This window comes from Rhopalosiphum maidis, chromosome 2 (genome assembly GCF_003676215.2).
Source record: "Rhopalosiphum maidis isolate BTI-1 chromosome 2, ASM367621v3, whole genome shotgun sequence".
NCBI classification, from domain to species: Eukaryota; Metazoa; Arthropoda; class Insecta; order Hemiptera; family Aphididae; genus Rhopalosiphum; species Rhopalosiphum maidis.
This window is the reverse complement of record NC_040878.1, coordinates 30,101,659-30,119,428: the sequence shown is the minus strand read 5'-3', so window position 1 is coordinate 30,119,428 and position 17,770 is coordinate 30,101,659. Positions and strand designations below refer to the sequence as shown.

Sequence of the window (17,770 nt, the reverse complement as noted above, 5' to 3'; positions counted from 1 at the left end):
TAACTAATTATAGTTAGAAGAATTGTTGTACCCAAATATGAATTTCAAATGAAAAATTTTGAACCAATAATAGATACATTTTGAAAATTCTGTGCAATTTTTAATAAACAAACAAAACAGTAGATTCATATTCAAAACTCCATTATTTGATCAGAAAACTGAAAAATAAATAAATATTTGAGTTATTCAATTATAAATTGTAATAATTAAAAATGTTAATTTAGTTTGTTAATATTACCTGTAAGGATATCCATGTGCTTTTGATTTAAATATAGATAGAATAACGCTGAATAAAAATACAACCAATGCTAAGCCGCCAACAGTCATTATTTTACGTGTCTTAGAATCTGTTTTCTTTGTATAAGAATCAATCATTATCACAGCTCCAAACACCAATATTGTATCTATATAAATATTAAGGAAAAAATCTACTTGCTTAAACATAATTGTTAACTTATTTTAATATTTATTAAATATGTATTTTTACAACTAACTTAAGTTAAAAAGATTATAATTATAATTTCTGACAATTATGGTGTATGCTAAATATCTTATAGCAAGTAATGTGTGTCAATAAAGGCTAATTTTTATTGACTTCAGTTCAAGCATTTCTAAATTAAAATTGTATAAATAATCATTAAATATTTTTGTAATAATGGTCAATTGGTATCACATATCTGTATATTATAATGCGTTCACTTGATAAAATTTTAATTTTTGTGGAATTCAATATGTACATTTTAAATAATATTTATAATTGTCTAATTCTTAATTACAAAATTATTTTGATTTAAATTATTAAATTTTGTTAAATTGTATAATTTTATATAATTTGTATTGTCATTTTAAGTTTGTTGTCTTTGTGTTTACTGTATAACTGAAAAGTAATTTTTTTTTTCATTTTAGCAAATACTATATTGTGACACAGAGGATAACATTGAATACAATAGTACTATGTTAAACAAATTTACAATCAACAAACAATACACATTTTTTTTTTAACATGAGGGTTTCTCCATAACAAATCAAGCGATGTTCTCAATTAAAACTCTTCAAACTAATAAGTAACCTTACTAAGTCATTATGTACAGTTCAAAAATAGGTTTTTAATGCTGCCCCCCGACTAAGGAAATTTTGCATAGCAATAGGATATGATTTTGATGTACACTGACTAAGTAAACGTAAGAAATAAGTTAAAACTCAAGGAAAAAGAAAATAGTAAAATTATATAGAGTAAATACTCATACTACTCAATCCCTAAGTTACTCAGTTACTCGTATGTTATTTCTAATTGCTCCACTATTTAACATTTACAAAAATAATACTGTAAAAATTTCAAATACTTAAAAGATTAAAACTTTTAAAATTAGTTCAACCGCTAAATTCTAACCGGGTTTTGGCATACCAAAATATAATATTCCTCCTGTTCTCTTTAAAAATGGTTGAATACTGAGAAGTTCAGTAGGGTAACAATGTTCTGATATATTTTTACTTCTTTAGTTAAACTTTCATACCGTAAAAATAAAATACTATCCGCTATGTTAATAACATAAAATTTACAACACCTAGTTAAAATATTTATACAGAAAACCAAATTAAATTTTATTTAAAAGTATTCTAAGCATAACAATTTGGAAACTCTAAATATTTTGAACTTTCTTGTTTATATTAATGTAATATGGATATTTTCTTTTTTTTAAATCTTAATACTGTACCATACAAAATGATAAAAAGGATACTCAATATAATTATGATGTAGGTTTCAACAATGAACTGTCCTTGTGAAGAGTTGTGAATATATGTAATAATGCCTTGCTGATTACGATGCATTAATGGTGGTCCTCTTATATGATTCCACATTTGTCCGGAAATCATATTCAAACAGAATAACTACAAAACATAGTTTACTATTTTGTAGATTTATAAAAGATTACAAAACACTTACCACAGAAAAAACTCCCCATAAATTTTTATTGAAAAACATTTCCATATTATTTCGCCTGACATATAAAAATGATGAGCATATTGCAAATAAAACAGATAATGCCAATGTACTTGAATAATTTGGTGGTCGGAATATTCGTATCTAAAATAAAAGATAAAATTCATAAAATTATAAATATTATACAAGATTAAATCAATGAATATATAAAAAAAACATGACTAAATAACTTATTATTTTATTAAAAATTGAAATTTAATAAATTAAGAGCCATGTTGGATTTTAATTATCAATAACAACGAAAAAAGTATACAGACTTGTACATCAGTTCTTTCTTGTATCCATTTTGCAATCATTTCTGATGCAAAACCAACTCTTTGTATGTCCATAGTATCTAAAGGTTTTGGTTTACCTTTTGCTGGAAAATGCATGAACACTGGAGCAGTATTAATTCGCAACTATAAATACAAATATTGATTAATTAATTATTAAAAAATGAGAAATGATAATATATAATACTAACCATTTGAAAAATGTCAGATCCCTCATCAAAGTCAACAATTCCAAAGTATAAAGGACTTTCAGTTAGTCTATGAGAGTAGCGATATGAATTAGCTACAATAATAAATTCATCACTGGCATGTCTAAAAATACAATAATTTTTTTTTCATGTTTTCAAAACATAGGTACAAATTGAATAATCAAATATTTTGTTATAATAATTATCAATGAAGTATTTAAAAATATAATAATTTCAAGTACAATAAATACAAAGAAAATTTACCCGCATATTGAACATTGTCTATGAGATGCCATTGCTGTGAACATCATAATAACTGAATAGTTTCTTGGTGGTGATTTGACAAATTCCTTAAATTTAGGACCATTAAATTTAACCAAAAATTTCTTTTGATATAGATCATTTAGCTGCTGTACTTTTTGATCAAGGCTCTAAAAGACAGTTACATTGTATAATTAATAAAATTTGATATTAAATATCTTTAACGCAATTATTTACTCTTTTCTCTGAAAAAATAAAATTATAATGAAAATAATGTAATAAATATTTAATTTAGAGTCTAAAATTCTCACAGCTCATCTAGCAGATATTGTTATTTGAACTCTTAATGAAGAGATTATAGATTTAACTTATTTATCGACAAATCGAACCAAAAACATAGAAGGCCTAAAATATGTGTACTGTTTGCCATTTCTAAATGTGAAATAAGGGTATTTAGCAAACAACTGATTAAGAACAGTTATCAGTCAATATAATAACATCATGTAAGTTATTTTAAGGTATAAATCAATATTAATAAAGATTAATGCCACACATATTAAATAGAATACAGATTTTATTTAATGTAATGAATACATTTTCCTCGAGGTATACATTGTTGATAGACAAGTTTATTAGACCTCAAATTAAATTGTTTGCTGATTATGTTCACCTAAGTACTTTAAATGATTAAAGGTATTAATTATAATTTTTTAAGAAATTAAAATAAATTATTAAATAATACTTATTATTTTGTTGTGTGTATTATGTATACAATAAAAAATGTAAAATATTTATTGATAGTAATTGATTCCAATTAAATTTTCTTCAGAAATATTTAAGACCTATTGAAAATGTGATATTGTGTAAAGATCTTACCTTAGGGCGCTCTTCCCTAGCGCTTTCGACTAAGGAATTTAAAATAATAAAAGCACAAAGAATGGTTTTTAAATACATTTTTAAAAGATTTGAGAATTTGCGTGAATTAGAACAAAAAATACATTCTGAATTTCTGACACTCAATAACTAACGTTGAATGTTGATTTAATGAATTGTAAATTAAATACGATTTATTGAAAACTAGAATATTTAAAAAAAATTAACATGTATGATGTACCTACGTCCCATAGCCTATAGGGTATAAACAAATATATTAAAATAAAAATGTAGTGACGTTGGCGTTATGATAAAATCACTGAACAATTTTCTTGCCGGTTTGATAACATCATGTCATCAAAAAAGTAATGCCAACTTAAATTTGTTGATAAATTATTCGTTGTCACCGTAGAACTAATAAATAAAAATATGAAACATTCAAAATTGAAAATTATAATAAATTATACTTAGATCCAAAGCCGTACCGTTAAGATTTGGCGGCCAGGGCAAAATTAAAAATATTTGCCCCCTATTTTATTTATCATTATGCATTTCAATTTTTTTGGCGCCTCTTTAAACCATGCGCCCGGGGTGCATGCCCCCTAGGCCCCTCTACGGCATGCCTCTGCTTAGATCTTAGAATTTTAAATCTACGATCAATTTAAAAAACTCACTGCTCGGAACCTTGATAAAATATATTTAATCAGGGCTCTCTAGATTTATCTATAGGCTATAAGTCTATAAAATATTAACTCAAGTACGTTTTTTTACATCAAAATATGCAAGTGGTCAGTATAAGTATACAACATGTAGCCATAATAAAAGTAAAATTCTGAAATTGTTTTGTGTAATAATTGTAAAATTGGTATAGATTATGAATGGCGTCTCGTTAAGGCTGGGTGAATTTAATCGCAGTTAAAGTAAATGTCACGCACGAGTTAGCATTTAGCAATACTTGTTTACTTAAGGTATTAAACTATTTACATTCACTCAGTCATGAGCATAAAGCGTAAATAATAAATGACAATTTATTTGTTATACATTTTATATTCGCTGCTACCAAGTTAACTCAATCCATTGGTCTAAGTAAGTTGCCAACACTCGCCCACTAATAAAGTTGACTATCGGCCTACTCTTGTTGCTACCTAATCGGCACTCTCTAGCTATTTTAATTTTTGGGAGTGAAATTGCATAGTATATTCAACAAAACTGGATAAATCGCTTAGTTGGCTAGCCATTAATTTAGTGCTCGCGATTTAAGAGGGCTAGTGACTTGCAATAGTCGTGATTATTCGCTGACAGAATTTAACCAATGTACTTATAATCCAGACTTATATTTAGGTACTTAGTATTTATGTGTGGTGACTGGTGATCGGAGAGGTGTTTACAGAGGTTTAACGCTATCCCCAATTTGTTCCGAAACATCTACAAAAAAAATAAAAATTCGATACTGTATAATAATATACTGGTCCAAAAACGCATTACTATTTACAAATGACAAACGTAATTCATTTTGACTAAGAATACTGTAGTATCTACACTGTAGATAGTAAAAACATTAGTATTTTAAAATATTATGATTCTAAACGGAAATTAATAATTTGAATAAAATAAATTTCGATTTCGAAAAGATAAAAGAGGATGAACATATTGGTAAGATTTTTACATTATATTACCGAAAATATGGCATAGATCGCTTTATGCTCACTGCTCAGTGTCAACTGTAATTATTATTTATTAATTATATTAATCATTTTTTAGTCATTTGTTTTCACTTTATAATGACTATAATACGGATATTTCTGTAAATATCATTTCATTGTAGAAAAATATGTGTAGGTACCTCCATATTTTTAAAATTATTTAATATTTATGAATTTATGATAGCGTTTTAAATACCTACCATTTACCAAGTAATGAAACGAGCGCTTCCCCGCAATCACAGAACAATACAAAGTAAACATTACGAAATACGAAGCCATTGGAAAGTAAACAATAAATTATTACAAATTGTCAGCTGAGGACTTATGGTTCAAAAAATAGATATTTCATCTATATATCATCTATTTTTTATAGGTTTATTTAGTATTTACTATAATTATAATATTGTCCACTGTTCACTGTTCACTTTATCTTACTTATATTTAAATTAATATTCCTTAATCCTTAATTCCTTATTTTATTCTTATCTATGTACAGTTCTATACTTAAATTATGGTCCTTTTAAATAGTATACTTATCTGTGATTTGGTATTCTGGTCGAAATGGATCATAATCAAATAAGTAATAACGCCAAAATATGTTAATATATTATCTAATTCTTTGTAGTAATCATTTACGTCCGAGATGATAATAATGATACCTATAAATGATAAAGTACAGTAGTACATAAGTGTATTTTGTAGGTCCTATTATTGTCTAAAATTGTTTTTAAGTTTTTTTTTTTATTAACTTTAACCACATACATTTACCAGCATAGCACGGTAATACAGTATTTACTCAATTTTTATCTTATTTTTTCATGACGTAGGTATTTAAAAAGTATATAAATAACAATTTTTCAAAATATTTTTAGTTTTTGTTACCTACTTAGTTTAAATACATTATACAATAATATTTTTGTTTACTGATCTAAGTTTAACCCTTTTGACCTTATTTTGTTTACGTGAAAGTTATAAATCGCGTGTAGGTACCTATATAAGTACCCATGCATTTAAGTTAAAAGCGAAGAAGTTTTATTAAATCAAATATTATTAACTGTTTTATTTGTAACATAAATAGTATACACTCATCACAATAAATAATATGACAATTAATAAATTTGATTATATATACAGAAAATTGTTGCTTACTAAATACTTTGTAAATGGTTGGGGTGATCCTGAAAAACTTAAAAGGTGAGTAAACTTTAATAATATCTTTAAAAAAAGAAAAAATATTTGTTCATGATTTTACCAAAATAAATAATTTTATAAATTTAACTTATAAGTAAGTAAGACTCGATTACTATAATTAGTTCATTAATTTTGAAGCTCTTTTTCTTATTACCGATATTATTATATTACTACCTTTATTACAATAAAATTACAGTAATACAATTTTAAATAAGTTGTAAACTAGCTAGGTAACTAATTAATCTCTTGTTAATGACAATAACTGTTAATTTTACTTTTTATAAGTACCTCCACAAGCTTAACTTCAAGAGATAAATTAATTTTAATGAATTTTTTTTTTAAATATTGGAATATAATGGATAATACTTTTTATTTTTTAAAATAATAAATTATAAAAATATTTTTATATATTATTGTAATTTAAAATAAAATTTAATTAATTTTATGAAAATAAATTATTTATTTAAAAAAAAATATATATACATTTAATGATTTTTTTACTGATGAAATAAGGTATATATATAAACATATTATATGGTTTTCTTTTAAAATTATACTTAATATTCTAATAGTTAAGTCTCATGATTATTTCTTTCTATGTCTGATACATTTTTATTTTAATAATTTATTTATTTAAGTACTGCTAATTACTAAGTAATAATAATGTTATACATTTATTTATTTATTTGTGTTATTATTATAGTTTGTTTCAGTTTCGAAATCATATAATAGATCGAGACTCTTGTTTCAAACTCGTAGCATCTGATTATCCTGTGAAAATTGTTAAAGTATATAATTAAACACAATTAATTAATTCTAAAATATATATTAAGTAAAATTATAATTTTTTATTTTAGAAAAAGGAAGATTCCGATTGCATAACATTAGAAGGAGTATTTCAATCACCCTTTTCGTATTATCTTCCAAATATAGTGCCAAAAGAGAGTCATCTTGCCCATTTCCAAGTTTTATTACCAAAAAAATGGCCTTCCAAAAATGTAAAACCTATGTGTGTACACATGGCTGGCACAGGAGATCAAGTAATTGCTTTACTTTTAAATATTTAAAATAATACATATTGAAAAACAGGTTACTAAGTACATTTATTGGTATACAATAGTAATAAGTAATAACTATAATTAATTTAATATTTATTTCATTTTTATTTTTGTGATAGCATTATTGGAGAAGACGGGCTATGTTAGCAAAACCGCTTTTAAAAGAAGCAGCGATTGGTTCAATCATACTAGAGAATCCTTTCTATGGAAAAAGAAAACCAAATGATCAAGTGTTAGTATACTATTTTATACATATGTATGTTTATATACTAGTCAATAACACTTCCAAGCTCAATATGATAGTTTTTTCAGATGATTATTTATTTTATTTTTATCATATTAATGCTTTTTTTTATTATTGTAAGATTTTCATTTAAAATAATGGTAAATTTAGAATAAATGCTAAATTATGATGTCAATTTTTGATTTTATGATTCAAAAACTGGCTTAACACTTTGTTTGGTCATTTTCAAAATGTTAACAAAATATAAATAAAAATCTATTCTATGTAATTTTGAAACTGTGATTTTGTGTACTTTTCACTTATAGTATAATAATTAATTATGTTCTTCGCAATATTTGGAAATATTTTCATTTTAAATTATCTAAGTGTAACAAAGTATTCATTTTGATAATATTAAAATATGAGTATCATGAATTAATTAATTTTTTGGTAGTAATTCTTTATGAGCTTTGTAAAAATGATATTTAGATGATTATTATTTAATCGTTTTACTTGAACTATGATACAATCATACATTATACATTTGTATTTATTTACAGTAGGTCTATTTTATGCAATGTCTCTGATATTTTTGTTATGGGAGGTTGCTTAATATTGGAATCCCTTGTATTATTTCATTGGTGTGAACGTGAAGGATTTGGACCAATTGGTGTCACTGGTTTATCGATGGGAGGTCATGTAAGTATTTTTAGAAAATCTAATACATTTAATCAATGATTTTATATATTTTAAAAATTAATAATTAATCATTTATTATTAAATAATTGTATTGTTATACTCAATTTTGTTATCCAAAACCAAATTATTAGATTAAGTAAAATTATACATTTTTTGTCTAACAAATTGAAAAATTTAGTTGAAGGTCAAAGAATTGTATTTCTTGGTACTTATAATTTATGTTTTGTTGTGTTTAATATCCAAAGTTTGTATATCTTAAGTTGATTCTAATATGTTTTACTTTGAACATTTTATAGATGGCATCATTAGCTGCTGCAAGTTGGCCAAAACCAATTGTTCTTGTTCCATGTTTATCTGGTACAACAGCTTCTGGAGTATTTACAGAGGTTGTTATTATCATTATTTTGTGTATATTTACTTATAATTTAAATTGTCTGACTATTAGCTCTTTTCAATAAAATTTTATATGTTTGTGTCCATGGTAGTAAAAAATTTAAGATAACAAATTTATAAAGCTAATTTTAAAATGATTTGAGATTTTTTAATTTTCATTAAGTATTTATTGAATTATACAAATACTGAATTTTAGAAAGATGACTAAGAATTTACAAAAAAAAATAATAATAATAATTTGTCATAATTTGTCTATAATCTATGAAATAAATTTAAAATGTATTTTTTTTTATTTATGGATGCATAAATTAATTTTATAATATTCTATAAATTGTTTACATTAGTTATAGGTTATTATTTTTTTTATTTTTGAATAACTATGTAATATATTTTAATATAGGGTGCTATTAGCTGTGCTATTGACTGGGATTTACTTGAAAAACAATATAAATCAAATTCTGTGTATAAAAATGAAGTTAAAAACATTGATAATGAAGTCAACAAGTTGAAAGTAATTATTTATATTTATTTTTTTATTAAATTATTTAAATATAGGCTATTATTTTCATTTTTCACATATTCAATTAAGCAGATAGTCATTTTTATACTCAAAATAAGAATGTTTTTTTTTACTAATTATTAATTATTATTAAATTTACAATTTTTATGACTTAAACTCCAAAATGGAATATAGGGTTAATCTTATAATTATTATTTTAAAATCATAAGTCATTAACCCTTTTTATGAGTACTTTAATTTTTTAAATAATTTTTTAAACACTTCTGTAACCTGTACTTTGCTGTAAATCATTTTTCAAATACCATAGTCAATCATAACGTTACATTAAACTATTCAAATGTAAACATTTGACCTTAGTTTTTGTAATATAAATGTGTGTATATCTATAAATGGCTATTATATGTTTTTAACTAATCCTCTGGTTTACTCATTAATTTAGACTAATCTTTTTATTTTATTAATATTTAGTTTTTATAATAATATTTTCCAAAGATAATTTTAAAGCAATAAGTACTTGTATACTATTATAATTTAATCTATAAATATTAAACTCTGCATCTAAGATTTTATCTTTTATTTTTTAATATAATCAGAAAAAAACAAAAGATTTCACTTTTTAATTGTCTTTTAATATGAAGAGAATTAATGGTTTTGATGTAATGTATATTTTTTATCAAACATCTGAGTAGCGTATGATCTATTAGATAATGATCACCTAAACATTGTATCATATACAATGTATTATTAATTATTAATTTTTTTTTTATCATTTAATTAAATAAAGTCATCAAATAAAAATTCATCAAAAAAATACAGTTATAATTATTATATAAACAAAATAATAATAAATTATATACTTTATATTAATTCAAAATTGAATGAATACCTAAACCTATATTATGTTTACTGAACTTAATCATGAGTCAATAAAATCTCAGATAAGTTTGGAAATGACAACAAACTTAATTTCCAAAAAAAGTCAGATAACTTGCTATACAAATGCCCTAATTTATAATTATTATTTGCTTCAATGTTACAGATAAAATTTAATGCGGGTAAACAATTTATAAAAGATATGAATATTGATTCACATTTTAACATTCAATCAAATTTAATGTTTGATGATTTAAAAAATGATAATAGTTCATTAAATATATGTCAACCTCAACAATTAAATAAATTAAAATTAACCAATGCATTTGATAATTTGGAGGATCCGTCAATTGAAGAAAATAATGAACTTCAAATTAAAAAAGATTTAAAACAAACAAAACACATGATGAGATTTTTCAATAAACATTCAAAAAATGAAGGTAATTTATTATAATATATTATTTATGTGTATATATTTTACTATATATTTTTTTCCTGTTTAACCGACAACAGAGAAGGCTCTATGTGAACAATACTACTTCTCTGCTGCCATCTTTATTGATGCATATAAATTCTACATAAATTTATATGTATAATAAACATAATTATTCATTATGCTGTTTGTGATTTTAGATTTAAATTTAGAAGCATTGAGTTTTATGAAAGGTATTATGGATGAGTGTACTCATTTGAAAAATTTCAAATCTCCTGTTGATATGGATATAGTAATAGCAGTTTGTGCAACACGTGATGGTTATGTACCTCAACATAATATGGATAAATTAGAAGATGTGTGGCCTGGTGCAGAGGTCAGATATGTTGATACAGGACATGTAGCTGCTTTTATACTTCACCGAAATACATTCAAGTAAATTTAAAAAATAGATTTTTAATTACCTAAGTATTTATTTTCAAATAAAAAAAAAAAAAATGAAGTAGTTCATAAATTAAAAAGTCTAATATGTTATCACGATTACATAAAAACTTGATTATTATGATTTTACGATTTCATTGATTTCTTTTAATTAATATATATTGCTAATATACAAGATGATTTTTTTAAGCATACTTACCCCATTTTTATACTTAAATTATGCATATATTTAAATTCTGATTTTTACACAGTTTCAAGTTGTTAAAAAACGTTTTTATTAAAAAATTATATTTTTTTGAATGACAACATAGTTTTAATTTCATATTCCAAAGCAGAATATTTTTCTGAGTATTTTGATACATAAAACTCGAATTTAGTGTAAGTAGTTTATGAGTTAAACGTATTTAAAGTTTAGACAAGCGGAGTAGTGAACAAACATTTTGCGGGGTACCCCATACCTCTCCACTCCATGCATCAAAACTTAAAATACTTATAACTTATAAACAACTCACCCTAAATTCGATTTTTATGTATCAAAATACTCTGAAAAATATTCTGCTTTGGAATACGAAATTAAAACTATGTTGTCTTTTAAAAAAATAGAAAACTTAAAAATATAATTTTTTAATAAAAACGTTGTTTTTCAACAGCTTGAAACTATGCAAAAATCAGAATTTGAATAAATGTATAATAATGGTGTGAGCATACTTAAAAAATCACCTTGTATAATACTAGTAATACATATATGAAATTTAAATATTTAAAATATTTTCCTGGCTTATATATTCAAGTTGCTTTTATCTAAAGTGTATAATCATAAAATAAACAAATATGCATAATATTATATTATAATGAAAATATTATAAGCTTAGGAAATTAATAATTTTATATTTCACGAGCACACTGAATAATTTCAAATTTTCAAATTTGCTATTCTATGTTATTTTACCTCCAATCCAAATTATATATAGTAAATGCTTTTTGTGGTTTTATAATTTCAAAAATATATTTAATTTTGGAAGTTATGTTATAATTTTACTTTTCCTTTATATAGAACTGCAATAATTGATGCATTTCAACGAGCTCAAAAAAAATATTATGATCAACCTTTATAATGATTAATTGGATATAAGACACTAATTGTGTTGTTTATGTTACCAGTATCTTATATTTAATTAAATAAATCACTCTGTATAACACTATTTTTATAAATGTGTATAATATTTTTGTATTGTAATATTACATTTATCTAAAGAATATGGTCCTTGTTATTTTATATTCAGAGGAAGAACCTTAAGTTATATTTTGTAATAATATATATTTTTTTATTTTTTAAATAATAATGTTTAAAACCTTTTTTATACTATGTCAGTTGTTAAAACTCAAATTTTTGGTACTTAAATAAATTAAAAATATTCTTGATTATTAAAAGAAGTTCATGCCTTTGCATGTTTTTACTGAATGGTCTAAAAATTGTTAGATACAAATTTGAGTTATAACTTGACAAATTCTGATACAGTTTTATTTTTATACTTTCAACCTCCCAAAGGACCAAATAATTTGTTACCAGAATTGCCCCATAAGCATTTTTACTTCCGCAAAAGTGTATGAAAGATATAAACACAAAAATCACATATATTTTTATAAAATTAATATTTAATATATTCATCACTGCAAAAATTTTTTATTTTATATTGTTATATTTATAAATTATATATTAAATATATATGTGTATATTCATTATTGAAATAAATTTTTTTTTGTTTTTAGTCAGTAATTCTTTAATGTCAAATATAAATTTAATAAGTAAAACACTAAAACACTAAGTGACGTTCCACTTAATCAGTCTGTGGACTGTCATTTATACAGTTTAAGCAGATATATGACATGCATGACTGGTATGGTTACATATTATTATGTTTTAGAACTATATGTTTGGTGATTTTCATACCTTTGTAAATAAGAATAGGGGTTGACTTGTTTTACAATTTACTGTTATAAAAGCTAGCAAAATTAATTGAATATCTCTTAATATAAAGTAATTTGCACATAATTTAAGTTACTTTTTATCTATTTTTTTATTATTATTATTATTATTATTAAATATTAAAAACAACAATATAATAGCATTTTCATAAAACCGTTCTATTTGTTTAACATATAATAATACTACACTAGGAATCTGTTATGACTGATGTGTAGAACATTTTCTTTGCATGAAAGAAATATCTTGAAAAGTTATCTGAAATCTGTGACAACAAGCTTATTAGATAGGCGCATTATTGTTTTTGTTTAAAATAAATTATTACATATAAAAAACACTTATTTATAGTTATTATTATTATTTTCTAATTTCTTAAGTATGCTTATTTTGCACTCATACATACTATAATTCTTTCCTAATGCCAGTCATTTGTCATGATGATTTTAGTAATGTTGTAAACTAATAATTAAGCTCTAGTAATACTTTTGAAAAAAAAAATTAACTTTGGCACTACATTTATTACATTTTTAATACACAATTTGTAGTACACTAGTGCTTTTTAACTTAAAATAAAAAAAGTTACCTTTTGGCTATTTTATCTTATTTTATTAGATAATCAATTATGAAACAACTATAAGCTTGTCCACCTCCCTCAACTTTATTTTTAATATTTCTAAATATTTTAATTTTATAATTTCTTACACAACAAACAGAAGAAATCATCAACTTTTTTTAACAATTCTTCTTTAGGAATGCAATTGATGAGTATTTAGCAACAACATAGAGAACACTACACCCATTCTACGCATTCATCTTCTAAATCACAACCGTACTTATCTGAGTGACAGTTACAGTATAGGCATATGTTTGTCGTCTCTTCATAATTTTTCAAAAAATTTACATATAGCCTGTTGAAAAATGGAAAATTATAATTATTAATTTATAAAATAATATGTTTATTTATTAATTATTAAACTGGCTGGTGCCTAAAGGTAACAATAAATTATAATGATGTAAATATGTTTGGTGTTATAGAATAATAAAGTTGCACAGGTACAATTGCTAAAAATTTCATATTTTTACTTTATACAACAGACGTGTCGTAGATATTTATGTTGTTTTTTATTTTTTTCCTATTTCCTTGGATATTAAACTGCCTAGCCTTACTGTCAAAATCAAGTGCACGCATACAAGTCTTTTCTAATATTGTATTTTGTTTGTGCAGATTTATCACATGTTCTCTCATAAGTTTTAAAAATCTATCGCATTTTAACCATTAGTTGCCTTCAAGTAGGTTAATTTTACTGGTTTAAACTAAGATTCAGAGGTAGCACCACTTTAGTGGATTCCAATGCTATTGTTGACTTTATTATTCATAATAAGTGTCCAAAGTACTCAGAAAGATACATACTTAACTATAAACTTGTATAAGTATGATTCATCGTAATTTTTATTATTTACAGAACAATGTAAGAATCTAGATTTAACACGTTCTTTAACCGACTGAAATCTACCGTGCACCATGAAATAACTCGAATCAGATTTGCATACAAATTTATTTATCTCTTTAGAGTAATCTTTGCCTTCATTGTTCAAATTATTTGACAATTGTTGATTAAAATTACACTTGTCTCTCATCGTACTAATAGCAAATTTGGTTTTTACTGTACTATTTGAAGAAAATGATATTACTGAAAATATTTTCAACCAACTTTCAACATCTTCCAAGCTCTTCGTGTTAAATAGTAAACATATCCAATCAATAACATTATTTCTTTTCATTTTTTCTACAGTCTTACAATTATTTGTCTCTGAAAATATGTATAGACATGGTTTACTATAATTTTTCTGTAATGATTCACACGATGTTTATGATTGTGACATTAGCGATTAGCCCCCTAATTGTTTTCCACCAATACTCTGTAGCACCAGTTAAAGTAATCGAATAATAAAGAAGTAAAACCATTTCATCCTATGCTCAAGGCATTCATTCATACATAACTGAAATCTATCACTATATTCGTAAATACAGGCTAAATCATGTTTCAAAACAATTGTTTTAAAGGTGTTCAACCATTGTGCAATCACAATTATGTCATGAGCTGAACTAATCATCTCAACAACAGTTCACGTGACACTCGGGTTTCTAGGTAAAGGGACATTTTCAACTAGAACTAAGAAAGTTATTTTCTTCACCATTACACATCAATATAATATCATGAAAAACATCTTTATCATAATCATCAGTAGTCAACGCCTCTGATCAGATTTTTCTGATTACATCATCTAAATTAATATATAGTAAATTGCCACAAATCAACTGGGTGGTTGATGTCATGTCAACAGTGTCTGATTTGAAGGAAAATGATTAAGTTTTTTTAGCGTTTCTTTGTTCAAGTCTCGCTGAAACCCGACGTGGTTTATGAGACTATAACCATCAGGTTTGTGATAATAATTCAAACTAGAACTATACACATTCACCACTAACGTTCCATTTATAGGTTGGGCTTTAATTCTAAGTCTTATACAACCGTCATTGCTACAATATATATGTACACATTGCAATGATTTTTAAAATATTGTTATTGTAAATGTGCATGGATAAAGCAGGAAAGCCGAATAGAAAATATATTCATAAAATGTAAATTATTTGCGCCTAAAAAATACAGATTTTAATTTTAAAATTAATAATAAACATTATTGCACACAATAATATTTTACATTTTTAGAAATCATTATAAAACTTGTGACTAATGACAATGAAAAACCGAAACACGAATTAAACAGTAAAATATTTTAAGACTATATTAAAAATAATTTAAAGTATTAAAAGTTAATAAACTATGTTACTATGAAAATTAACACATATTTAAAAAAAAATCTTTAGTTTATTTTATAATTTATTTTTTGAATGATGCCTGTGCTAACGATTGTCACTTACCAAATATTAAATATTTATGTATTGTATAAAAAGGCTCACATAAGATAATACAAATTGATTATTTTTATGGGTAGGTATTAATTGGCAGAAAAAACATAAGTATTTTTTTTATGAGAAGTTAATATTGAAGCCTCTTATATATTGAAATCCAGTGGCTATTTTCGTAGTGCAAATGTTTAATTTTGTACCTGGCACCTACCTACTTGCGGTTATGGAAAACATGGCGAATTTATAGTTCATTTTCATATCCTATATGTTATACATGCTTATATTTCTGTTGTAATTAGTGAGATGTATATAATTTATTTGTATGTTACAGAATATGACATTAATCATTTAAATAAAATACAACTAACATTACATAACTACATAGATAATTAATAAAATACTTCAATTTCCAGACAGTGGTTGGACTACAATATAGTAGACAATAGCATGGCTATTTAGCCTTGGACAATAGGTAGTAAACATATCTGTTTCCGTAAAATGTGATTTCACTGATCTCTAACAAAAAAGATTTTAAACTATTAATTATCTACTCTCAAAAAAACTGCGAATGTAATAATACGGCATACGCATTCATATAACGAATAGAACGAGTATTAGATTTTATAATTTTTAACCTAACTTCTATAATTATTTATTTGTCATTATGTTTTGACCACGAATTGATATCTTAATTCTTAATGACGACAATATTCTGATCACAAATAGTATTTATAATGTATTTATAATCTATGATAATAATATGGTGTTTGGTATAATTATCATGGTTAAATCGCCAATAAAATGTATTTATATACATTTGAATCAGTTAAATACAAGAATCTTTATGTGACATAGGGTGACATCTAGTTTACGATTTTGAACAATAATTTGGCATCACTAAAATACTAAACCACTGCGGCTACCGCACGAAAAATAATCACCTGGGAGTTTGAACTATTAGAAGTTTGAAGACAAGACAAGTGTTCGGACTTCGGACGCCTATTACCAGTATTACCAGTGACGCAGAACAGGGGGGGCAAGCCGGCCGCCCAACCGATATTTTTGGATGGTGTACAGTGCACAGATCGTATTATGAGTTGAAGGAGTTAAAATTAGTTAAAACTCTTTAGGTACCTACTTATATCGGAAATCGGATTTTTTAACAGCCATTTTAAATAATTATAATAACCAAAAATGTTCGATTATAAATTAGCATATAGTTAGGTAACATAGTTAAATGCAAACATCACAAGTTTTTGTGTTTGCGAAGTATAATGTACCTACAGAAAAAAATTGTTTTTGAAAAAAAAAAGGAATTATCTACGTTACATAAAATATAATACACTTCCTCCGGTTACTATTATTTAAATTCAACACTTTTCTAATTCTAAAACTATACTTAATAGTATAGGATTAATAAATAATATAACTGTCTATGATATATTATGGTAATATTTATATTGGACAAACAGCTATTATAGCTGAACTATTAAAATTAAAATACTCTAGGGCAGTGCCAGATTAACATAATATAGGCAAGGTAGGTACATGTCTTGGGTTAAATAAACATGACCGTCAGAGGAGGCAATTTTTTATAATAGTGACACTGAGGCAGTTTAACCGGTCTTAAATCTTAATCCAGCGCTGCTCTAGGATTTTTAGTACAACGATTGTAATGAATAAATAATATTCAGAAAAATACAAAATTATGTATATATATATTATAT

At 24.5% G+C, this 17,770-nt stretch overlaps 2 protein-coding genes across 2 annotated transcripts; one reads left to right on the top strand and one right to left on the bottom strand.

Annotated features, from left to right (window-relative positions):
* LOC113552885 (tumor suppressor candidate 3) lies at nt 1-3,869 on the bottom strand. The gene is made up of 8 exons (XM_026955884.1): nt 3,600-3,869; nt 2,727-2,893; nt 2,466-2,586; nt 2,260-2,400; nt 1,946-2,086; nt 1,740-1,890; nt 239-404; nt 1-158 (listed from the first exon to the last, which is right to left on the bottom strand). The coding sequence occupies exons 1-8, from the start codon at nt 3,675-3,677 to the stop codon at nt 143-145; spliced, it is 981 nt and encodes a 326-aa protein (XP_026811685.1). The 5' UTR covers nt 3,678-3,869; the 3' UTR covers nt 1-142.
* A 1,968-nt stretch (nt 3,870-5,837) lies between these two features.
* On the top strand, nt 5,838-12,416 carry LOC113553105 (protein ABHD18). Its single transcript, XM_026956261.1, has 10 exons — nt 5,838-6,493; nt 7,194-7,278; nt 7,348-7,530; nt 7,668-7,780; nt 8,332-8,470; nt 8,767-8,856; nt 9,264-9,374; nt 10,423-10,696; nt 10,890-11,124; nt 12,185-12,416. Exons 1-10 carry the CDS (start codon nt 6,402-6,404, stop codon nt 12,243-12,245), a joined length of 1,383 nt encoding a protein of 460 aa, XP_026812062.1. The 5' UTR covers nt 5,838-6,401; the 3' UTR covers nt 12,246-12,416.
* The last annotated feature ends 5,354 nt before the right edge of the window (nt 12,417-17,770 follow it).

Coding starts and splice junctions, on each gene's coding strand:
- LOC113552885 (XM_026955884.1), bottom strand. CDS start 3,677: ATGTATTTAAAAACCATTCTTTGTGCTTTTATTATTTTAAATTCCTTA. Junction 2,087..2,259: donor AAGAAAGAACTGATGTACAA/GTCTGTATACTT, acceptor CTTTTATTTTAG/ATACGAATATTCCGACCACC. Junction 405..1,739: donor CTACATCATAATTATATTGA/GTATCCTTTTTA, acceptor ATATTTATATAG/ATACAATATTGGTGTTTGGA.
- LOC113553105 (XM_026956261.1), top strand. CDS start 6,402: ATGACAATTAATAAATTTGATTATATATACAGAAAATTGTTGCTTACT. Junction 8,471..8,766: donor GTTTATCGATGGGAGGTCAT/GTAAGTATTTTT, acceptor AACATTTTATAG/ATGGCATCATTAGCTGCTGC. Junction 9,375..10,422: donor ATGAAGTCAACAAGTTGAAA/GTAATTATTTAT, acceptor TCAATGTTACAG/ATAAAATTTAATGCGGGTAA.